Raw genomic sequence first — 25,401 nt, forward strand, 5'->3', positions numbered from 1 at the left:
TCCGAGCCATGGCTGAGAGCGTGCTGGCCTCGCCCGCGGGCGGCAGGAGCAGCCGGGGCCTGCACAGCGCCATCATCCAGTGGTGAGAAGCCGGGCGCCTTCCCACTGGGAGCCGGGGGGCCAGGTCGGGACTGGGGGGCGTTCCGGACCGATGGGATGGAAGAAGGGGGAGCCCAGAAAGAGGGAAGTGTCGCTCCCAGCTCTACTGTCCCCTCAGGACCTCCAGCCAATGTCAAGTGTGAGCAGCGACAGCCTGCGTTCCTGGCCTTATAATAGGATTAAAAGGACACTCGGTCACCCCCAGGACCAGCACCTTATAACGCTGCCCCGGCGCGATGGGACTGGACACACACACACGGACACACACACAGCATTCACACACACACACACACACACATACACACGGCATACAAACACACACACACACATACACACGGCTTACACACACACACACACGGCATACACACACACACACATACACACGACATACACACACACACGGCATACACACACACATACACACACACACGGCATATACACACACGGCATATACACACACATACACACACGGACACACACACGGCATACACACACACACATACACACGGCATACACACACACACATACACACACACACATACACACACACATACACACGGCATACACACACACACACGGCATACACACACACACGGCACACACACACACATACACACACACACATACACACGGCATACACACACACACACGGCATACACACACACATACACACACACGGCATACACACATACACGGCATATACACACACACATACACACACACACACACACACACACACGCGGCCTCTTGGTCGGCAGTCTGGATTGGGACAGTGTTGTTTTACCATCTGTGGGCCTCTCTGATGCTCCCACTTCCGGCGGGAAGCAATCCAGGCTGAGCCCCACCGGGGGTCTTGTTGGTTGAAGCGGCGCTTCCTTGTACATCCGAAAGCACGTGGCGTTGGCGCGGAGAGGAAACATTTTCTTTCAGTATGAAACCCAGTGTGGCGTGTTTTCTAACTTCAGGCAAAGCAAACTTGAGATTTAACAGTGCGTTACACGGTTGTGGTTTTCTGGTTTTTGTTTTTTTTGGTGAAATTCACTTCTGGCTATTTAAATAGAAAAAACTGGAAAGAAAAATACCGTTAGCACTTGGGACTGACCAATTCATGGGTTTGTAGCTTTTGATAAATAGGAAAATAATTGAAACCAGCCCTAGAACTTTACTTGTATAAGGTGACTACGTTATTTTTCTTACGTTTCAAGGAATATTTCTCAGGAAAGACTTTCTGAAAGGTATGTGAGTGAAGGAGAAAAATGAAGGGTGTGTTTGTTGTTATAACCCTAAAATGCCTAAGCAGTTACCACTTCTCCCTAAAAGAAGATCTTTGACAAGTTTTATCTCACACGAGAGGAAGAAAAGAAGAAGAATAAACAGTGAACAATATGCCGGTTGTCACAGAGCCACACAGCAGCACTTGATTTCTTTCACACTCACGAACCCAGACCCCTCAGCCCATCGGCTCTCTCTTACAAGAAAAAACTCGGGAGTATGGCTTTGTTAACTATTGAAAGTCACCATTTAGTAAATTAGAGTTTCCAAGACTTGAAAGACTCAGAGGTTTGAAAGAACAATTAGAGATTCAAAAAATACCTAAACATCCTACTAAGGGTCATCAGTGGACTGATAGAATGGAAGCAGATTGCCAGGCCTTTCTTCCGAGGTACCTCTAAGTGGGTTCAAACTGCCAACCTTTTGGTTAGGAGTCACTCAGGGACTCCTGCAGGTGCCCTAAATTGCTTCAAATGGTCACTGAAGGTCCTTAGGGTGGTGTAGGCCATTTTAAAGTGTTGAAAAGCGAAGATGTCACTTTGAGGACGAAAGTGCACCTGACCCAAGCCGTGGGATTTTCAATGGCCTCATACGCGTGCAAAAACTAGACAATGAATAAGGAAGACCAAAGAAGAGTTGATGCATGTGAATTATGGTGGCGGCAAAGAATACTGAATATACCAAGGACTGCCAAAAGAACCAACAAGTCTGTCTTGGAGGAAGTACAGCCAGAATGCTCCTTGGAAGTGAGGATGGCGAGCCTTTGTCTCACGTACTTTGGACATGTTATCAGGAGGGACCAGTCCCTGTGAAGGACTTAGTAAAGTAGAAGGTCAGCAAAAAAGAGGTAGACCCTCGACGAGATGGATTGACACAGTGGCTGCAACAATGGGCTCAAACATAGCCCATTTAGCAGTGAGCCCCAACTAATTCAAGTCCCATGGTACGAATTCCTACTCTGACAGGCCTCTGAGACAGGGGTCGTGCACTTCAGGTTTGGGAAGAGGATGAGGAGGGGAGTCGTTTCGTCATGGAGGGTTAATCTTTAGGCCTCCAGAAAGTGAGGCAGAAGTTAACAGATCATTGTCACTGGCGGCTTTAATATTGGTATTGAAAAGGTAGCTCCTCACATCTGGGGTCTTAAAAGCCTGTGAGCAGCCATCTAAGATACTCCACCCCTTCAGGAGCAAGCGAGAATGAAGAAAACAAGATACAAGGGAAAGATTAGATCAAAGGACTAATGGGCCACAGCTACCACGGCCTCCAACAGACTGAGTCCAGTACAACTAGATGGTGCCCGGCTACCACCACTGACTGCTCTGACCAGAATCGCAACAGAGGGTCCCGGACAGAGCTGGAGAAAAAGGTAGAACAAAATTCTAACTCACAAAAGAAGACCAGACTTACTGGCCTGACAGAGACTGGATAAACTCTGAGAGTATGGCCCCCGGACACCCTTGTAGCTCAGTAATGAAGTCACTCCTGAGGTTCAGCCCTCAGGCAAAGATTAGACAGCCCCATAAAACAAAATGAGACTAAAGGGGCACACCAGACCAGGGACAAGAACTAGAAGGCAGGAGGGGACAGGAAAGCTGGTAATAGGGAACCCAAGGTCTAGAAGGGAGAGTGTTGACATGTCATGGGGTTGGCAACCAGTGTCATAAAACAATATGTGTACAAACTGTTTAATGAGAAACTATTTTTTCTGTAAACCTTCATCTAAAGTACTATAAAAAAGAAAAGGTAGCACCTCAGACTATAATCCAGAGCCTTGGCATCCTGGAGGATGTACAAGATGGCTGAGGGGGCCAGCCACTCAGAGGAACAGCAGACACACACAGCTGAGCAAGCTCACGCAGGCACCCAGTGGAAGACCCGAGAGGGGCCAATTGTTGTCCCGTGGCAGAAACCCTCCATTTTCAGTATTACTTCCAATTGTTTCTTTTTTCAGTTAGTCGCTGGTTAGGCCCCCAAGATTTCTTGGAGACATCAGTGCCACTGTCATCAGCACATGATAAATTCTCCAAAGAGAAAGAAAGGCCCCACAGAAGGCTGGACAGTCTCGGAGAACACAGCAACATCTGCGTAGCAATAAAAGCTTTCTGTTCCACGAGCTGCAGAAACGGAGAGAGAAGTGGTCAGCCATCCAGGGAGTACAAAGGGGTGATGAAGAGCTGGCTGTGAGCTGACTTCCCCTGCGGGGGCCATGCAGACCCAGCAGGTCCGACTGGATGGGTTCCCTGGCCTCAAACCTCAGCGGAAAGCCTACGGGACTCACGACAACCCCACACGTTACAGAGTAGAACTGCTGCATAGGGTTTTCTTGGCTGTAATCTTTACAGAAGCTGATTGCCAGGCCTTTCTTCCGAAGCACCACTGGGTGGGTTCAAACCGCCAACCCTTCGGTTAGTAGTCAAGTACAAACAGTTTGTACCACCCACGGACCCTAGAGGAAACCCCAGTCGTCTTCAAATCCACATGCACACTGAACACTGCCTGTAGACTGAATAACTGTCTCCCACATATAAATACGACGTTTTCAAATCTCTACAGGCTCTGTTGTAGCTCATAAAATGCGAGTTTATTTTGAAAGGCACAGAATTCATGGTAGCTTTTGATCAGAAACCCTGGTGGTGTAGTGGTTATAGAGCTACGGCTGCTAACTAAAAGGTCGGCAGTTTGAATCCACCAGGCGCTCCTTGGAAACCCAATGGGGCAGTTCGACCCTGTCTGTTAGGCTCGCTATGAGTCGGAATCTACTGATGGCAATGGGTTTGGTTTTTCGGCTTTTGCTCAGGCTGAATGAAAGGGTGCTGTGATCCCTTCCTAGTGTGTGCCAGTTCACTGCATTTCTCTTTGTGATGAAAAGGAGGACTCAGAAAACGTGAGAACCCTGAACTTGGCGTATGTCCTCCTAAGCTGGTGAGCATCAACATTATTCGCCACCCGACACGAGGAAGATATCATGAATGTTCTCGAGATCTTGGCAATCCACCTTGTCCAACAGCCAAACCTGGAAAATACTGATATTATGCAGCTTTCCAATAAATTCGGAGCCCTGGTAGTTCGGTGGTTAAGAGCTCGGCTGCTAACCAAAAGGTCGGCAGTTGGAATCCACCAGCCGCTCCTAGGAAACCCTATGGGGCAGTTCTACTCTGTCCTATAGGGTTGCTGTGACCTGTTTCACTCTAACTTGAACAAACTTTATAATCATATACCACCAAAGGTGACTTCCTGGGTGGCGCGATGGTTAACGTGCTTGACCGCTAACCAAGAGGTTGGAGATTTGAGTCTACTCAGAGGCGTCTCAGAAGAAAGGCCTGATATTCTACGTCTGAAAAATCAGCCACTGAAAACCCTCCGGAGCACAGTTCTCCTCTCACACACACGGGGTCACCGTGAGCTGGGGTCACAAAAACTCTGAGGAGTCTCAGAGTCAGGATTTAAACCTGGATCTGTGAGGTTTCAAAGCATTGGGGGATAGTCACAGCAATTTCCTGTGTGCGTGGAGACTAAAGCCTAAAACAACTACTGTCTCAGTGGAGGGACAGCATGAACCTGAGCAGAGACGCCCTTGCAGGATTAACTAAAGCCCAGTTTAAAACTACTCATTGGCCCTCTGGTGGCTCCGTGGTTAAGAGCTCAGCTGCTAACCAAAAGGTTGGCACTTCAAATCTACCAGCTGCTCCTTGGAAACCCCATAGGGCAGTTCTACTCTGTCCTGTAGGGTTGCTGTGAGTTGGAATCAACTCGACGGCATTAGGTTTGGTTTGATTTATTTGTCCAGTTAATGTATGCTGACTGCCTACCACAGGCAAGCCTCTGAGACTTGGCTGGGAACTTCTGAGAAACAACCAAAAGCAGACAGTCAGAAATGGGAGTGAATCTGCTGGGGCACCAGAATCAAAGAAGCAAAGTCACCCAGCAGCAACAGAAGGCTCCAAACCTATGAGGCAGCCCTTTAGGTGTACGGCATAGGAAGAACTTTTGGCCACAGACCTGTATTATTATCATTATTGGGTGTTACCTGTGCCACCAGATAACAGACTCAGTAATGTCACTTTGCAATAGAACAACAGTCCATGGGGGATTCGAGCAAATGTATGTCTGTGACCGGAAAGAACAATTAGCAAAAATTTAAACTAGAGTTCATTTTAAGGAGTATTTTTGTAGAGCTCTTTTTTTTAAATTAAATAATTTATTTTTTTGTTGTTGCTGAATATACACAGCAGATCACACACTAATTTTACAGTGCCTACATGTAAATTCAGTGGCATTGATTACAATCTTCGAGTTGGGCAACGATTCGCCCCCTCTTTGCCTGAGTGGTTCCTCCTCCATTAACATATATTCACTGCCCCCTAAGCTTCCTGTCTAATCTTTCAAGTTGCTTTGTCAATTTGATCCCGTATAGATAGATCTTAAAAGACCACAGTGCTCAAAGCAGGCATTCTTTATGGCACCGTTCTTTTTTAAGGAGACTGTTTTCCATGACCAAATCAATATCCAGTTCCAGTTGCCGTTGAGTCATTTCTGTATGTTTTAGGGTAGAGCTGCACTCCACAGGGTTTTCAATGGCTGTGCTCTTTCAGAAGTAGATTGTCAGGCCTTTCTTCTGAGGTGTCTCTGGGTGGATTCCAACCGCCAACTTTTCAGTTAGTAACTGACCGCTCAACTGTTTGCGCCATCCAGGGACTCCTATGAATAAATAAAATGAGTTTGAATTTCCACAGGTCTGTTTGAACTTGATCACACCACATTCTGCAGTAGCTCCCCAAGCGTAGCCAGCATTTTCCTGTGATACCTCAAAAAACCTGTCGCCATCAAGTAGATTCCGACTCATAGCAACCCTGTAGGACAGAGTAGAACTGCCCCATAGGATTTCCAAGGAGCAACTTGTGGATTCGAATTGCTGAACTTTTGGTTAGCAGCTGAACTCATAACTACTGTTCCACCAGGGCTCCATGCCCCTCAAGGTACAGGGTTTTTCATGTATCAACAAGTGATGTCTTAACAAAAGAAATAGCACCCTGTATTCAACCTTTAGCTAAATACTGGGTGCAGTAGCAGCTATATTTAAACCCCTGTGAAGTGTCTAAGGTGTCTGGATCCCATGCTGATGCTATGGGAAACTCTCAGAAAATTCCCTCTTTGGGTGAGAGACTCCATAGCCTATATATCAATTTTTCCTTCTTCCGGAAAGTCGATGGGGTTAACAATTGTGACTCTGGTTTTCAGTTCTTAGGAAAGTAAGTGGAGGCCTCGGGGATGCCTCATCCCAGAAATAAGCTGTACAGCAGCAATAAGAAAACAGAAGACATGTTGTCTGTATGTTCCCTATTTAAAAAAATGTCTGTTTAAAAATTGTGCTGACCTCCTTTATGTATTTCTGTAAAAGAACAAGGAGAAACCTGACCGCCTGTCCCACACCAGGAGAAGGAAGGTGGGGATTAGAAATCAGTGTGGACCCACACTTTCTGACCCAGGCCGTCCTCACCCTTTGCCCCTTCCCCCTCCCCCTCCCACTCGCACACCTCTTGCCGGAACAGGTGCCTGGCTATCCCCACCGGGACTAAGTTGCGATCTCTGAGCTGCAGGCAGAGCCCCTGGGTGCCCACCCTCTTTGCTAGGGCACCCACACCAGCCCCACACCCAGGAGTATTTAGACAGTTGAAGATCCCACCGTGAGGCGTGGCCACACGCACTGCAGGTGCCACTCGAGTATTGTGTGGCTCTGTAAACCAGTTGGAAAACCAGTTGTTGTTGATTGTTTGCAACTCATGGCGACCCCACGTACGTCAGAGTAGAACTGTGCCCTGTAGGGTTCAATGGCTGAATTTTCAGAAGTAGATTGCCTGGCCCTTCTTCCGAGGTGCTCTGGGTGGACTCAAACCTCTAACCTTCTAGTTAGCAGCCACACGCATTAACCGTCTGCACCGGGGCCTCCTGCTCGGCTCTGTAACAAACAGGAGACAAAGGAGAGTGAGAGCTCACCTCCTCTCTGTCTGCCGGTGTCTTCCTTTCTGCATCGCACTGCAGTTCAAAGAAGCAAAACATAGCGGCTGGCCCTAAATGACCTGGAGTCAAGAACTATGCAAGGAACTGGTACCGCGGTACAGGGATGATGGAAGAGCAGCTGCGAACCACATGTCCACCCCAGGCAAACTGGGATGAATTAGGAAGCCACACCCGCCTCCCAGAGTAACCTGCAGGGTTGAGGGACTCTGAGTGGGGTTTGTGGAGCTGATGGAGTTTATGTGAGGGTATTGTTTGTGTCTTGGCAAGTAAGTAGTTCTCTACTTTATTATTTTAGCTCTTGGCTGTGACCTTTTTAATGGTATATGAGTGATACGGTGTTCGTGGAGCCCGATAATTTGTTCTTCTTTTTAACATGCTTTTCTCCGCAGAAATATTATTGCTAATTAAAAACAAAAACAAAAAACCATCATGCTGATAATCAATACACTTAACACTGAGCTGAGAACAGAAGAGTTATGGTGCTGGCTGGTGTACTTTTCTGGGTTCCATTTGATAAATGAGACGTATTTCATTTAGTTGGATCCCACACTCGTGTCTGACCATTCGTTCTGATCTGAAGGTCCTGCTTTAGAGAAACAGATGCCAATTTCCTCTCCCTTGTCCTCCTTCCCCCCCAGGCTGGTGGATAATTTCTGCATCTGTGAAGGTTACAGGGTACCTCGCTGTCTCGTGTATGAGATTTACATGGAAACCTGCGGGCAAAACGCTCAGAATCAAGTCAACCCAGCAACGTTTGGGAAGGTAGGTTGTGAAGATGAAAAAAATATATAGTATTCATTGAGTGAAAATGTAAGCAAATTAATTTGTGAGGAAACTTTGAGCTTTGTTTGGGTCTAACGAGTTCTCAGGAAGCATAATTGGCTTCATTCTGGAAAGGCAACAAGATGGAAACCACACTTGTTGCCCAGACATCTTGGTCCGCACTTCATAGTGAGGAGCCAGGAGGGGTGAGGAGAGGGGTGACGCCTAAGGGTAGCTCCAGACACTTCTCTGGAGCCAGATTTGCTGGGCGATTATTCTCTTCATAGAAATGCCAATTTAGCCACAGCACAAGCCCTGTGACCCATTTTGTGGTATCAGAAAACTGATGCTTCTGATAATTGGGTTGTACTTAGAGAACTCATTGGCTGTTAAAGATTTCCTGTGAAGGTAAAGTGCTCTGTCCATGAACTTTGCTTAAGTCCATTGTTATGGATTGAATTGTGTCCCCCAAATATGTGTGTCAACTTGGCTAGGCCATGATTCCCAGTATTGTGTGGCTGTCCACCATTTTGTGATCTTATGTGATTATCCTAAGTGTTGTAAATCCTAACCTCTGTGATGTTAATGAGGCAGGATTAGAGGCAGTTATGTTAATGAGGCAGGACTCAATCTACAGTCAGTCTCTTTTGAGATATAAAAGAGAGAATTGAGCAGAGAGGAAAGGGACCTCCTACCACCAAGAATGAAGAGCCGGAAGCAGAGTGCATCCTTTGGAGCCAGGGTCCCTGTGCTGAGAAGCTGCTAGACCAGGGGAAGACTGATGACAAGGACCTTCCCCCAGAACCAATACAGAAAGAAAGACTTCCCCTAGAGCTGATGTCTTGAATTCAGACTTCTAGCCTCCTAGACTGTGATAGAATAAAGTTCTGTTTGTTAAAGCCCTCCACTTGTAGTATTTCTGTTATAGCAGCACTAGATAACTAAGACAACCATACAATACACAGCAAATGTCAGCACAAGGATAGTCTCTCCGAGACCTCCACGTTCCGCAAATATTTCTTGTGCACCTGCTATGTGGCAGGCATTCTTTAAGATGCTGAGGACATAAGAGTGAACAAAAACAATAAATATACCTGCCCTTCTAGGACTTACATTCCAGGTGAGGGAGACAGATAAAGAAGATATAGTATATTATATGGTGATAAAATCTAAGAAGAAAAACACAGCAGCAGAAGAGATAAAGCTGTGTGTGTGTATGCGTGCATGCGTGCGTGTGTGTGTTACCAGAAAGAGTTGTAGTATTAGAGAAGACAGCCAGGGAAGACCTCACTGAAGAGTAACACTTGAGTCTAGACCTCCAAGAAGTGAGGCGGCGAGCACGTGGACATCTGAGGAAAGGGAGGTCCAGGCAGAGCCAGTGCGAGAGTCCTAAGGCAGCAGGGAGCCTGAGTCGCAAGGAGGCTGCTGTATCTTAAGAGGCAACCAGAGAGAGAGTGCCAGGAGGGCAGATCGGGGAAGTGAGAGGAGCCTGCATGCGTGGGAGAGATGGTGGCGTGGACAAGGCTGCAGTAGTGGAGGTGGTGAGAAGGGGTCGGTTTAGGTTCTATTTAGAAGACAGGGTCAGTAGGATTTGTTCTGAGAAAGAATGAATGAATCAAGGGACTTACCGTAAAATTTAAAATAGTAAGATCTTCAGCCATGTCTGTATTTTTAAGGCATTTTTCCATCTAGTTTTCAGGAACAGAGACCCACTCAAAACAAGTTAAAAGGAGTTTTACGGTTTTTTTTTTTTTTTTTAATTTAAAAACGTGATTTTATTAATGCGCTTTAGGGCAAGTGCCATTCTTTCTCTATCTTTTTCTGTGAAAAATACTGCCAGCTACAAATACCAAAAACCTGTTGCCGTCGAGTCGATTCTGACTCCTGGTGACCCTACAGGACACAGTACAACTGCCTCATGGGGTTTCCAAGGAGTGGCTGGTAGATTTGAACTGCCGACCTTTTGGTTAGCAGCTGTAGCTCTTAACCACTGTGCCTGCAGGGCTCCCCAATTATAAATAACCACTGCAAAATTTTCATTAGACTAAAATAGTGTGTGTTGGCAGGGGGGTGTTGGTTCCCTTATGTCATACTGCAAATACAGCCTCATATCTTGAGTTTACAAATAACACTGAGAAAAAATATTTCCTTCTAAATTTTTCTTTAAGGCAGATCTGTTTAAAGGAGATGTTTTTTAAAGGAAAGGGGATAGCTCACCTAATCTAACATCAAGAAGCTTGACTGTGGCTCACAGAATCTGGTCTTGCTAGGCCCAACAGAAATGTAATGGGAGCCATAAGTGTAATTTTAAATGTTCCGGTAGCCTCGGTTTAAAAAGTTTTTTAAAAAGTGAAATTAATTTTAACATATTGTATTTAACCAGAACTATGCAAACCATTATTATTTCAACATGGAATCAATGTAAAAAAAAATTAAGGTATTTTTCTTTTCTTCCGTACTAAATCGTCTTAGTTTTGTGTGTATTTCGTAATCACAGCACATCTCGGTTAGGACAAGCCACATTTTAAGTGCTCAGTAGCTCCACGTGTGGCTGGTGGTTCCCATTTCAAACAACGCAGGACTAGACAGCAAGACACCAGCCTCTGATGTGTCTTTAAACCACTGGGTCTCTGCTTTTTTCTGTTGGTTTGCTCCATTCCCCTCCCTAGAAGATAGCTTCTAGCTTCCTTCACCAGCTTTCTAATTTCCCGTGATGGCGGCTAGCATGATGCCTGCCATGGTGTTTTCTCTGTCCCTGCCCTCCTCCTCCAGTGCCCAACAGGTCTGTAAGGAAGGGCATGAGGGTGGGGAAGAAATGGTTGGCATCTTTAGCGCTTTTTCTTCCTTCACAGTCACCTAGCTCAGGCAAGTAGCATTAGCTCGTTTTCTGGTGAAGACAACAAACCTAGAGTGATTAAGGTTGAGGGTCCCACCCATTGCTGTCGCGTCAATTCCGACTCATAGTGACCTTGTAAGACAGAGTAGAACTGCCCCATAGGGTTTCCTAGGTTGTAATCTTTACAGCAGCAGACTGCCACGTCTTACTCCCTCAGAGCAGCTGGTGAGTTCGAACCACTGACCTTTCGGTTAGCAGCCAAGCGCTTAACCACTGCACCACCAGGGCTCCTGAGGGTCCCACAGCTAGTTGAAATGCTTAAGCAGCAAATCCTGTCCCCTGAAGTGTGATTTGGAGCTCTTTCCACTCACCTTGATATTCCCCCAAAAGAGTCCTTGAGTTCAAAGAGACCTCAGAGGTCACCTGGTCCAATTCCACACCCAAGGCAAGATTCCTACTAAAGCACCCCTGGCAGGGAGCTTCCTATTGGAACAAAGCGCCCTCTCCAGGTGGAGACGGCCCCAGGGGCAAAGAGCTGGGTGAGGGGAAGCACATTTCTGCAACTTCTTCCTCTGGACTAACGCAGGAGTTGAGCAGCAGGAGTTGTGGCTTGGCAAGGGTCACATACGCCAGCTTTCCAGCCCACTGGCCTCCTTCTTGGGGCCTTGGTGCAGTTCCCAGCTCGCAAACCTACTGCTTAGGGAAGCCATCTGGCTTTGGCTGAAATGATCTGGGTGACAAAGAGCTTGCTCACTGTGCCACAAATCTGCCACTTCAATTTTCTTCTTCCATTTCTCCCTCTTTCTTTCCTTCCTTCCTTCTCCCTCTTTTTTTAGTGGTCCTCAGATGGCCAGAATTTAACTGGTTTGTGACGCATTCTCATTATTGATTCATGCCTGGCCTGGTCCGATTTGGTTGTTTAGTTCTTTTAAATGCGATAAGCGTCTGTGAGCCCACCACCCACAAGAAACCATATTGCTGGTTCCCCCACATCCCACCTCCCTGCCCTTCTCACTGGTGGAAACCATTATCCTGTCTGTCATTATCTTGCTTTTTAAAGAAGAGTTTTATTGAATTTATATATACTACTAAAAAGCATGTTATTATTTTTGTGGTTTAACTTTATTTAAAAAAGGTATGTGTTGTTTGTAGTCTTTTGGACTTTTTTCACTTAATAGTATATTCTTAAGATTCATCTAAATTTATTTGACTGTAGTAGAATATGTCACAGTTTGTTCACAAACCCACCCCATCGATGAGCATTTGGATTGTTTCCAGATTTTGCTATTATGAACATTCTTGTATATGTCTCCTATTCTCGTACATCCTTGTACATGTCTCTACATGTGAGTGTATGTGTCTTATATTCTACATGTGAAGATTTTCTCTTGGGTATGTATATCCTTAGAGTCAAATTTCAGGTTCAGGAGGTGTGTGTCCCTGCAACTTGAGGAGATGGGGGCAAACTGTCTCCTACACTGTTAACCAAGTTGCCCTCCCACAGCAATCCTGTGGGTTCCAATTTTATTTTCAAAATATTGACATTTTTAGATCCGTTCTTCTTATTCAGCCAAAATCCTTATCCCTGAAACTTCCAGTCGTTGGTGAAAGTACTGCACTTTTGTTAATCATAGAATACGTATTAGAACCATTTAATACCACAGCTGTTTAAATAAAGCTGCTCAAATATCTGAAATAATTGTTCAAGTCTCCCTGTCTTCCCTTTTCCATGCTGAGTGTGCTTAGTTCCCCATCCCTCAACTTCCTGCCCACCTGTTTCATTATATCCTCAATTTGTTGATGTCCTTCTTAAAAAGTGGCCCCCAAGGTTGCGACCCAGGAGGGTCCAGAGGACAGGAACCCTTACCTTGTCCTTTCATTAATGCAACTGTAGGCTTTCATCATTCCATGTCTATCTATTGATTTCATTTTAAGCTTGTACCAAAAAAAAAAAAAAAAACCCGTTGCCCTTGAGTCAATTCCAACTCACAGTGACCCTAGAGGACAGAGTAGAACTGCCCCATAGTTTCCAAGGAGCACGCTGGTGGATTTGAACTGCCAACCTTTTGGTTAGTAGCTGTAGCACTTAACCACTACACCACCAGGATTTCCTTTAAGCTTGTGGTCAACAAAAATAACCCTTAAGTATTTTTTCACGTAAATTGAAATTCTGCTGGGCCTCCCAAAACTGCTTTGTAAATTGTAAAATGCTATATGTAAATACAGTCAAGCACCGCATAATGTCCCTTCGGGCAACATCTGACTGCATATGCGGCCATGATCCCATAAGGGTATAATAGAGTTCAGAAATCCGGATCGGAGAATGGGATGTGGCAGATTTTGGCATGTCGCACTCAACAATCACGCCAATCCTCAAAAAACAAAGAAAAAATTCTCCAAGCTGTTAAAGGATTGGCTCCGCTGAAAGCTACAAGGCTAACAAAAATGCAAGAGGGATCTATATCACATATGGAGAAATTGCTAATGACGTGGATTGAGGACCAAACACTAAAGCGAATCCTTCTTAGCACCTTGCGATCACTTCTAAGGCACAAAGCTTGTCCCAGATGCGTAAAGCAAAGACAGGACCAGACTACCATACTGAGTTCAGTGCCAGCTCTGGGTGGTTCAAATGCTTCCAACAACATTTTTCACTGCATAATGTGAAAGTAAGTGGTGAGTCTGCAAGTGCTGATGGGAAGGCAGCAGAAGAATTTGCTGAAACCTTAGATAAACCAGTTGTAAAGGGAGGTTATTTGCCCCAGCAAATTTTTAATATGGACAAAAGAAACCTCCTTATTCTGGAAGCCAGTGCCTGAAAACAACTTAATCCATAATACGGTGTTCGCACAACGTCCGAATCACATAACGTCCTATTTCATAGAACGTATCATAGACGTTAAGCAATGCATGACTATACAACATATTGTTATAGTTGTTCTCGGATTATCATTATGCAGTTGACTATTTGAACTCAAGAGTAGCTACTTCCTTATTCTTGTTATACTTTACCTTCTTGGTTTTGGTCTGCAGCTCTGTTTATCAATATCTTCTGAATCTTAGGTAGGTCACCCAGTCTTCTCAACTTGGTGCAGTGCACATATTTAACAATCATCTCTCTTATCACTCCATTCACGTACTTGCTAAATAAATCAACAACCATATGGCTACGTGGGAGGCCGCAGGTACACCCTGGAGCTCAAGAGATGTCTCTGAGTAAGGTTTTCCAATCAGCCAGGAATTCCCCTGGCCATGTTATCGTTCAGCCCAGATTTTGGCATTACATCACTCAGAATGTTAGGAAACTTCATCAGAGGCTTTGCTGAGTTCTGGGGATCCTGGCACTACGGTGTTTTCCTTATCTACCCGCCTAGCAGTCTTATCAGAGGGAAGTGGGTGCGTTTGGCTTGACATTTTTTGGCTGTGTATGATCCCTACTTCCTTTTCTAAGAAATCAAAAAACTCTTTTTCAACATCTTTTTAAGATCTTGTGAGAAGGTTGTTTCACCTCTAGAGCAATCCCACTGAAGAGTATCCCAAAACAAAGTTAAAATGAGATTCCAGGGTTTAATAATTTGCATTTATTTCACATTTTTTCATCTTAATACTTCTCTTAGCATCCATTTCCCAAGATGCTGACACACTTTCTTTGGAAATCTGCCTGGAGAATGGGCCGGTTCAGGCAAGCTGGTCTTGGGAAGGGACCTTGTGCTGCTGAACTTGTGACTGTAGGATATTAAAAATGGAGGGGGAGGAGAAGGGGAAAAGGATATGACTACAAAGCTTGTTTACAAGAGAAACAACAGAATACCTAATCCTCGCTTCCTCCCTCCTCCCCTGGGAATGGAGCTGATTCCACACCGAGTTCCTGTGCAGATGTTGGACTGCTTCATGCTCTTGGATTGGGCATGTGATGGGCAGTGCTCATTCCTGGTGGAAGTAGTATCTTACATGGGTTAGGGAATTTCTGGAAGGGTGACTTTCTCTCTTAAAGTAACACTTCCTGATGTTTTTTGCTGATTATACAAGTAATATATCCCTCTGTAGAAAATATGCAAATTAAAGAAAAGTGTATAAAAAGAAAAAATTAATATCAGCTGCAGCCTCACTGTCCAGAGATAGCCACATCTGTAATTCATCTGGGCGGGCACGCGTATGCACACGCACACACACGCACACTCATGCGTGCACATGTAACCAGCGAGAGTCGGGAGTAATCACAAAGGCTACTTCGTCTTTGTTTCCCATGTTTCTTTGGATCTGTTCATGGGCTGCTTCTTCCCCTGCTCATGAATGGGCATCTGAGCAGGCAGCATGACTTCTCAAGAAATTCGTAGCTCATGCAGCACCCAAGGCTGCTACATCTCTAAGCCCAAAAAGAAGGAGGAAGAAGACAAAAATCAAATCTGGAAGTTTGGACAAAACCTTCTTGTTGCTCTAATTACCAAACAGTATCAATCTGATACTTAGAATGGCCAATCCTATATAATAAGCAGAACTCTGAACTTGGTTTAAAGTTGGATCTTTTACTCACCTCCTCCAGCTTAGTCTCTTGCAGTCAGAGAACTAGGTGCAGGGGCTTCTTCACTCCCTACTCCCCTTCCCTCAGCTTGCCAGGTGTTGTTTTGACCCCTCCAATCCTGATGCCGTGATCTTCTTCGTATAGTCAAGCTGCTCAAAGTATTTGCTCAGCATACAGATTGAATTAGTATGGTGAAAGGATACAACCCTGACATACACCTTTTCTGGTCTTAAACCATGAAGTATCCCCTTCTTCTGTTCCAATGACTGCCTCTTGGTCTGTGTACAGGCTCTGCATGAGCACAATTAAGTGTTCGGAATACCTGTTCTTCACAATGTTATCCATAATTTGTTATAATCCACGCAGTCATAAATAGTCAATAAAACACAGGTAAATGTCTTTCTGGTATAATCTGCTTTCAGCCAAGATCCATCTGATATCAGCAATGATAGCCCTCATTCCACGTTCTCTTCTGAATGAGGCTTGAATTTCACTGTCGATATACTGCTGCAAAATTTTACGTGTGTGATATTAATGATATTTTTCAATAATTTCTGCATTCTGGTGGATCACCTTTCTTTGGAATGGGCACATGTCTGGATCTCTTCCAGTTGGTTGGCCAGGTAGCTGTCTTCCAAATTTCTTGGCATAGACGAGTGACTACTTCCAGCGTTGCATCCGTTTGCTGAAACATCTCAGTTTGTATTCTGTCAATTCCTGGAGCCTTGTTTTTCACCAGTGCCTTCAATGCAGCTTGGAATTCTTCCTGCAGTACCATTGGTTCTTGATCATATGCTGCCTCCTGAAATGTCTGAATGTTGACCAATCCTTTTTGGTACAGTGACTCTGTGTACTCCTTCCATCTTCTTTTGATGCTTCCTGCATGGTTCAATATTTTCCCCATAGACTCCTTTAATATTGCAACTCGAGGCTTGAATTTTTTCTTCAATTCTTTCAGCTTGAGAAATGCTGAGCATGTTCTTCCCTTTTGGTTTTCAAACTCCAGGTCTTTGCACATTTCATTATAATACTTGTCTTCTCGAGCTGCCTTTGAAACCTTCTCTTCAGCTCTTTAACATCAACGTTTCTTCCATGTGCTTTAGCTACTCAACGTTCAAGAGCAAGTTTCAGAGTCTCTTCTGACATCCATTTTGATCTTTTCTTTCTTTCCTGTCTTTTTAATGACGTTTTGCTTTCTTTATGTATGACGTCCTGGATATCATTCCACAACTCAATTGGTCTTCAGTCATTGGAGTTGAATGAGTCAAATCTATTTTTGAGATGGTCTCTAAATTCAGGTGGGAAGTACTCAAGGTCGTACTTTGGCTCTTGTGGACTTGTTTTAATTTTCATCATCTTCAACTTGAGCTTGTATATGAGCAATTGATGGTCAGTTCTGAAGTCGGCCCCTGGCCTTGTTCTGACTGATCATATTGAGTTTTTCCATCGTCTCTTTCCACAGATGTAGTTGATTTTATTCCTGTGTATTCCATCCAGCAAGGTCCATATGTATAATGGCTGTTTATGTTGTTGAAAAAAGATATTTCCAAGGAAGAAGTCATTGGTCTTGCAAAATTCTATCATGCTATCTCTGGCATCATTTCTGTCACCAAGGCCATATTTTCCAACTACTGGTCCTTCTTCTTTGTTTCCAACTTTCACATTCCAATCACCAGTAATTAGCAATACATCTTGATTGCATGTTTGATCAGTTTCAGACCACAGAAGTTGGTAAAAATTTTCAGTTTCTTCCTCTTTGGCATTAGTGGTTAGTGTGTAAATTTGAATAACAGTTGTATTAACTGGCCTTCCTTGTAGGCGTGTGGATATTATCCTGTCACTGACAGAACTGTACTTCAGGATAGATCTTGAAATGTTCTTTTTGACAATGAATGGGATGCCGTTCCTCTTCAATATGTCATTCCTGGCATAGTAGACCTTATGATTGTTTGATTCAAAATGGCAAATTCCAGTCCATTTCAGCTCACTAATGCCTAGGATATCAATCTTTATGTGTTCCATTTCATTTTTTACAACTTTCAATTTTCCTAGATTTATACTTCGTACATTCCATGTTCCGATTATTAATGGATGTTTACAGCTGTTTCTTCTCATGTTGAGTTGAGTCACATCAGCAAATGAAGGTCCTGAAAGCTTGACTCCATCGGTGTCATTAAAGTCAACTCTACTTTGAGGAGGCAGCTCTTCCCTAGTTGTATTTTGAGTGCCTTCCAACCTGAGGGGCTCCTCTTCTGGCACTATGTCAGACAATATTTTGCTGCTATTCACAAGGTTTTCACTGGCCAGTTTTTTCAGAAGTGGATCACCAGGTCCTTCTTCCTAGTCTGTCTTAGTCTGGAAGCTCTGCTGAACCCTGTCCACCATGGGTGACCCTGCTGGTATTTGAAATACCAGTGGCAAAGCTTTCAGCATCCCAGCAACACACAAGCCACCACAGTATGACAAACTGACAGACAAGCAGTGGTCTCATAGTTTAGGTGACTAGAAATCCGAATTCAGGGTGCCGACTCTAGGCGAAGACTTTCTGTTTCCATAGTCTCTGGGGGAAGGTCTCTGTCTCTTCAGCTTCTGTTTTCCGTTTCCTTGGAGATCTCCCTGTGGTTTGATATCTATGTTTCCCCATCTCTGCTTCTCTTGCTTGCTTGTTTAATCTCTTTTATATCTGAAAAGAGATTGACTCAAGATATACCCTACACTAATCCTGACTCATTAACATAACAAAGACAACCCATTCCCAAGTGGGATCAGAACCACGGGTGTAGAGGTTAGGATTTACGACAAACATTTTGTAGGACATAATTCAATCCATAACATTGGTGCAAACTGTTTGCACTTGACTGCTAACCCCTTTGGTTGGTTTTTCAAACCCACCCATTGGGGCTGTGAAAGAAAAGTTGTGGCAGTCTACTCCTGTTATGATTACAACCACGAAAGCCCTATGGAGCAGTTCTACTCTGTAACACGTGGAGTCACCATAAGTCGGAATCGACTCAATGGCAGCTAACAATAACATCTTGTTTGTGGACATTTTACCACCAGACCATTTGCTCTTGGGTTATTAGTGATTTTCCTATTGATTTGTGTGTGAGCTCTTCTATAGTAAGGATATACATTTTTTGCTTTTTCTGTTTTGCAAATAGTCATCCCACTTGGTTTTTCAATCTTTTCGTTTTAACTGTGGATTAACAAAATAACCCAGGGTTGGTTTACGCAAGAAAACTAAGTATGTAGATTATGATGTGGCCAGACAACTGAGCAGTTTATTTCTGCTGCTTCCTCCTAAACTCCAAATTATTCCGCAGAACCTTGAATCTGAGCTTGCTGCATACTTTATAATAAAGCCTCTAGGTACCTGCTGTTTGCCCCTTGATTTTGTTTTACACCTAGACATAGAGACAAGGTTTTAAGTGATTTTATTAAGCCAGAGGAGATAAAACTGTCAGAATCTGTGGTTGAATGTAGGAGTTCGTGGCTTCTAATTCTACACTGGTGTGTGTCAGGGTTGTATCCTTTCACCACACTTATTCAATCTGTATGCTGAGCAAATAATCCGAGAAGCTGGACTATATGAAGAAGAACAAGGCATCAAATTGGAGCAAGACTAATTAACAACTTATCATATGCAGATGATACAACCTAGCTTCCTGAAAGGGAAGAGGACTTGAAGCACTTATTGATGAAGATCAAAGACTACAGCCTTCAGTATGGATTACACCTCAACAAAGAAAACAAAAATCCTCACAACTGGACCAATAAGAAACATCATGATAAACGGAGAAAATATTGATGTTGTCGAGGATTTCATTTTACTTGGATCCACAATCAATGCCCATGGAAGCAGCAGTCAAGAAATCAAGTGACGGATTTCACTGGGCAAATCTGCTACAAAAGACCTCTTTAAAGTGTTAAAAAGCAAAGATATCACTTTGAGGACTAAGGTACACCTGACCCAAACGATGATATTTTCAACTGTCTCATATGCATGCAAAAGCTGGACAATGAATAAGGAAGACTGAAGAAGAATTGTTGGCCAAGAATATTGAATATACCATGGAATGCAGAAAAATGAACAGATCTGTTCTTAGAAGTACAGTTAGAATGCTCCTTAGAAGCGAGGATGGCAAGATTTCGTCCCAAGTACTTTGGACATGTTATCAGGGGGAACCAGTCCCTGGAGAAGACACCATGGTTGGTAAAGTAGAGGGTCAGCAAAAAAGAGGAAGACCCTTAATGAGATGGATTAGACACAGTAGCTGCAACGATAGGCTCAAACATAGCAAGGATCGTGAGAATGGCGCAGGACTGGGCAGTGTTTAGTTCTGTTGTACATGGGATCACTATGACTCGCAACAGACTCGACAACACCTAAGAACAACAATCCTGTTTTCAGAGAATTTTTAATGACAAGGTTGGATGTTTAGGATACAACGTTGAGGGAAGAATGTAGTATGCAAAACTGCAGACACGCAAATTGTGCAATCCCAGTGATTTAATATGTATACATGTAGTATACATATATATACTGAGGCTTTGGAAAAGCCTAGAAGGAACAATATTAAAGGGGCAGTTATCTCTGAACGATATGTTTTCTTCTTTATACTTGTGTGATTTTTCCAAATTTCATTTATGTATCTTTTCATTATAACGAAAAAGAGGAAATACAATTTAAACCTTATAAGAGAAAAAATGGAAATTTTATGTCTAAATTTTCTAATTACAGTTTTAAATCTGGCTTCTTTTTTTTTTTTTTTTTTAGCTTGTGCACTTGGCATTTCCTGATCTCGGAACCAGAAGGCTGGGCGCAAGAGGAGGTGCCAGGTAGGTTATATATTTTTTTTCTTAATTTAAAATGTTTAAAAACGAGCATTTGAAAAATCACAAAATGGGTGATAAGACAATGCAAAACAGAATAAACTATAAATGACTCTTAGCAAAGAGTTTTCATAATTCACATTAAATCCCAGAGCCTGAAATAATTCAGGTGACCCTAGAACCAAACACAGGTCTCCATTTCCTCAGGAATTTTGTTCAAGTACAAAGGTCATCATATAATTTTTGCTTGAACATTTTAAATGTTTAAACATGTAAATGTCTAATTATTGAAATATTTAAGTAATGACCCACACAGAATAACAGAACAGTTTTAATTACTCTTTGAACTAAAATTTCCAAGTATCCATCTAATTAGCATGTTTGAATTATATTCAGGATACGCGGGCCTAAGGCTACATTTGTAACACACGAAAGGCACTTCAGTGTTATTGGGCGCAGCATGTCATAACTGTCACTCTGTGATTACTGTTTGTTTTAAATCAAGATAAGAAAGCAGTGAGAAGGGATTGAAGCCAAGTTAGGAAAGGAGCCTGCCTCCCATGAAGGAGCAGAGGATACTGGAAGAGGTTGCCAAACTCAGCAGGGGGCAATAATTCACTTAAAATATTTTTGGTTGGCTGCGATGAGCCTGAACAAGCTGCTGGAGTTTCCTGGGCTCAGCAGCAGGGAAGGACCCCGGGCAGCTTCCTTCCTGGGTTTCTGCGAACCTCGGTTCAGGTCTCAATACAGGAAAGGTGTGCTTCCACTTCACTTGGAAAAGGCTGGTGGTGGGGGCAGCAGGAGACTTTTCCTCTTGCATCTCTCGAAGATTGTTGTTGCTGTGTGCTGTCCGGTCCCTTCCAACTCATAGTGCCCTTCTATGACAGAGTAGAACTGCCCCCACAGGGTTTCCTAGGCTGTAATGTTTGCGGGAGTAGATGGACAGATCTTTCTCCCCCAGAACCGTTGGTGGGTTTGAACCACCCACCTTTCGGTTAGCGGTCAATCTCTTAACTGTTTCTCCACCAGGGCTCCTTTAGAATGGGGATTCTCAAGCCCATTTCAAGGCTAACATGTATGAAATGGGGGCATTGGCGGTTCAGTGGTAGAATTCCCACCTTCCATGCAGGAGACCCAGATCTGATTTCTGGCCAAAGCACCTCGTGTGCTGCCACCACTGTCTGTCAGTGGAGACTTGCGTGTTGCTATGATGCTGAACAGGCTTCAGCAGAGCTTCCAGATTAAGGACTAGAAAGGCCTGGTGATCTACTTCCAAAAATCAGCCAGTGAAAACTTTATGGATCGCAACACTCCAATCATTGGGATGGCACAGGGCAGGGCAGCGTGTTGTTGGTTGTACATGGGGTCACAGGAGTCAGGGGCCAACTCAACAGCAGCTAACAAAAACAGTCCAATCAACACAAACCCATTGCTGTCGAGTCAATTCGGACTCATAGTGACCCTATAGGACAGAGTAGAACTGCCCAAGGAGTAGCTGGTGGATCCGAAATGCCAACCTTTTGGTGAGCAGCTGAACTCGTAACCACTGTGCCACCAACAACAAAGATAACACGTATGAAATAGTATGAAGTTGTTTCTCTGCCTAAAAGAGCTTCATCAGGCTGAATAACTAGATTAACTTTTGGTAATAAATGGGATCAGTGATAAAGCCTAGAGAATTCCAAATGCCAATTCACTTGCCTACTTTGTGTCATCCATAAAACACGAAGTATGGAGGTAGTTTGACGTGATTTGTGAGGCAACCTTTTTTTTTTTTCAGGTATCATTATGATGGAATCTGTATCAAGAAAAGTTCTTTCTTCTACGCCCAGTATTGCTACCTTTTAGGTGAAAAGAGGTATCAGAGGTTAGTATCATTTGGGTATTTTGGTTGTAGGTCACAAGCCTGGTTAATATTAGAACCATTTGGGTTTTAGTTGTATCTAACTGACTTTTTGGCTGCTCTGCTATTACATTTCTTAAGGATGGAAATACGCATCACATCAACACAGCTTTTTCTTGTGTGGAACATCACTGGCCAGATGAACCCATTTCTGGTTCATTTCCTTAGATAGTTTCGATCATCATCCCAGTGACCAAAGCCATTTTTTGGAGCAAATTTTCTCAACTTTTTCCTGTAATTTTTCTCAACTTCTCTGCAAAATTTGACACAATTGGCTACCTCCTTCTTGAACCTCCCTTCAGTCCTCAGGACTCTACGTTACCCGGCTCTTTCCCCAGGGTGACTCCTTCTCTGACTCCCTCTCTCTCCCCGCTCCATTAAGTGCAGGCATTTCCCAAGACCCAGTCATTGATCCTCAACAGCCCTGTTCCTACTGTTTGTCCCTAAGACACCTCATCCTGTCTTATCTTTCACCTCTCACCTCCTGTGGGTGGCTCCTAAATCATTGTCACTGGTCCTCATCCCTCCCAACCCATAGGCTCTCCTATCTACTGGACATTTCCACGTAGATGACGCACTGTACCTCACACTCAACATGTGGAAATCTACACTTCTAATCTTCTTGGACATTGCCTCTGCCTCTTGACTTCCTTTTTTCAATATGATACCAATAGATAGAATCTGTACAAGGAGTCACCCCAAAGCCATCCCTGACTCCCTCCTCTCCCTTGCCGGATGCAGCCAGTTACAAAGTGCTGTTCACCCTTCCTTTTCAGTTTCTCTTGACTTATTCTTTTTCGTTACCAATATTTCCTTTAAGTCCTTATCCTCTTACGCGGAGATTATTTCCGTGACTACCATATGGCCTCCCTCTCCTCAGCCTTTCACCATTCCAATCTGTCATAAACACAGCCACCAGACTAATCTCCCTAAAATTCTGCGTTTACTTTGTCTTTTTCTAGCTCAGAAATACTGCCCCCCTTAGACTGGTGCTAGGGGCCCAGTTCCTTCCTACTCTACTTTCCAATCGTGTTGCCTGTTTCTCCCCAATGTAAACCATTAATTTCTGCCATACTTACCTTTCTCTGAATACGTCAAATGTATTACTGCCTTTGCTCCTGTCTCAGTTATCTAGTGCTGCTATAACAGAAATACAACAAGTGGATGGCTTTAAACAAGCAGAAATTTATTCTTTCTCAGTCTAGGAGGTTAGAAGTCCAAATTCAGGGCACCAGCTCCAGGGGAAGACTTTCTCTTTCCTGTCAGCTCTGGGGTAAGGTCCTTGACATCAATTTTCCCTTGTGTCTAGGAGTTGCTCAATGCACGGACCCCAAGTCCAAAGGATGCACTCTGCTCCTGGCTCTTCTTGCTTGGTGGTAATGAGGTCCCTCTCCTCTCTGCTCCCTTCTGTCTTTTATATCTCAGAAGAGATTGACTCAAGATAAAACCTAATCCTGTAAATTGTGTCCTGCCTCATTAACATAACTGCCTCTAATCCTGCCTCATTAACATCATAGAGGTTAAGATTTACAACACATAGGTTATCACATCAGATCACAAAATCGTGGACAACCACACAATACTGGGAATCATGGCCTAGCTAAGTTGACACACATTTTTGGGAGACACAATTCAAGCCATAACAGCTCCTATCATTTTATCCTCCCAGAATGTCATTCCTTCTTCTCTCTGTTTAATGAATCCCATACATTCTCTCTAGACATACCCCAAGGACCACTTGCTTAGTGGGACCATCCCTAAAAATGCTGGCTCCAGTAAGGGCTCCTGCCTCCACTCTTTCACATGCCACACAGTCGGCATTTCAGCTAAATTCATAAGGTATTCATCAAGCCCTTGTTTTGCATAAACAGGGTGACCATATGTCCAAGTAGCCAAGGACAATTTGAGTTTCACTTGTAGCCCAGCATAATTTCAGTCTCAAAAGTATTCTGATTTGGACAATAAACTATATGGCCGTCATTTGTATAAGACACCCCATGTGTAAGGCAGCTGTAAGATGGAGAGAAGTGTAAGGCAGCTGTGAGGTGGAGAGAAGAGAAACCTACAGAGATGAATGAGACATGGACTCTTCTCTCTGATAGTTTAATAGGGGAGATCAGATGTACTTTTAACTTGATGGAAAGTGTAACATGATGGGTATCAGAAGTCTACAAAAGGTCAACATGGGAAATCAGAGAGGGAGAGCACACATCTTGCACACGGGCTCATGAAGGGCCTTTGAGAGAGCTGGGATTTGAGCTAAGTCATGAAGGACAGATTAGAATTTTGACAGATGGAGAAGGTGGCGTGCGAGAGGGAGGCAGGAGAGCAGAGGCCATTCCAGGCTTAGGGAGGAGTGTGAATAAAGACAAGGGTTATGAAGGCACAGGCTTCCTGCGGTACAGGGTAGGTAGGGAGCTGCTGTAGAAGATAAACCTGGCAAGTGAGCTCAGAAGGCTTTGAACTCCAGGCTGGGGCACAGGGTGTTTATAAGTCCGTGGCCAATGAAGGCTTCCTTTGAAGGGTAGGATGATATTATCGTTGAAACTTCCACAAGGGCAGGAGCCGTGGAAGCACAGGGTAGGCACTGAAATCACTGTTGAAGAACTGAAAACGTGGAACTGGGTGTAAGGAGGATAGGTCAGGAAGGGGAGAGTGATAGAACTAGGGCGGGCTCAGAACTTGCCATAGTCACTCAAATGAGCGCCTGAACTAAGAGGAGGCAGATTTGAAAGACCTCACAGAGGCAAGGTCTTTGGAAGTCGGCAGTTGATTGAGTCATGTCAATGGAGGGGAGCAAAGATGACTCAGCCAAGCCTGTCCCACAAAACCTCAAACCCAACCTCAAAGTCATTTCGTTCTGCTGCAAACCAGCCCTTCCTCTTTCATCTCTTATTCATGCCTTAGTCACAGAGATGGAAAAATAACCTCACCAAAAACAGAGACCTTAGGAAAGGGGTGGATGTGAGGAGATTTATTTCAGTTATCATTAGAACGTCCCTTTGGCCCGTGTAGTCTCTCACTCGCTGACCTGTGCACGCCTGGCAGGCTGGACCTATAGCCTGCGCTTCTTTGTTTGCTGAGAGCACCCAACGGTCAGCCAACTGGCTGACAGTTTGAAGAGCTCTATACTCACACAAAAACGGGCAACTAACA

The 25,401-nt window shown here is 44.1% G+C and overlaps 1 protein-coding gene across 1 annotated transcript in view; it reads left to right on the top strand.

Moving 5' to 3' along the window:
- The first annotated feature begins 8 nt into the window (after nucleotides 1-8).
- RFX8 (regulatory factor X8) overlaps nucleotides 9-25,401 on the top strand; it is an 82,382-nt gene continuing 56,989 nt past the window's right edge. The window contains exons 1-4 of the mRNA XM_023732268.1: nucleotides 9-82; nucleotides 8,028-8,151; nucleotides 20,287-20,348; nucleotides 22,123-22,209. Of these exons, the coding sequence (XP_023588036.1) occupies nucleotides 9-82; nucleotides 8,028-8,151; nucleotides 20,287-20,348; nucleotides 22,123-22,209 (347 nt within the window). The remainder of the gene's footprint in view (nucleotides 83-8,027; nucleotides 8,152-20,286; nucleotides 20,349-22,122; nucleotides 22,210-25,401) is intronic.

The sequence above is a fragment of the Trichechus manatus genome, unplaced genomic scaffold (assembly GCF_000243295.1).
Source record: "Trichechus manatus latirostris isolate Lorelei unplaced genomic scaffold, TriManLat1.0 scaffold00004, whole genome shotgun sequence".
In the NCBI taxonomy this organism is placed as follows: Eukaryota; Metazoa; Chordata; class Mammalia; order Sirenia; family Trichechidae; genus Trichechus; species Trichechus manatus.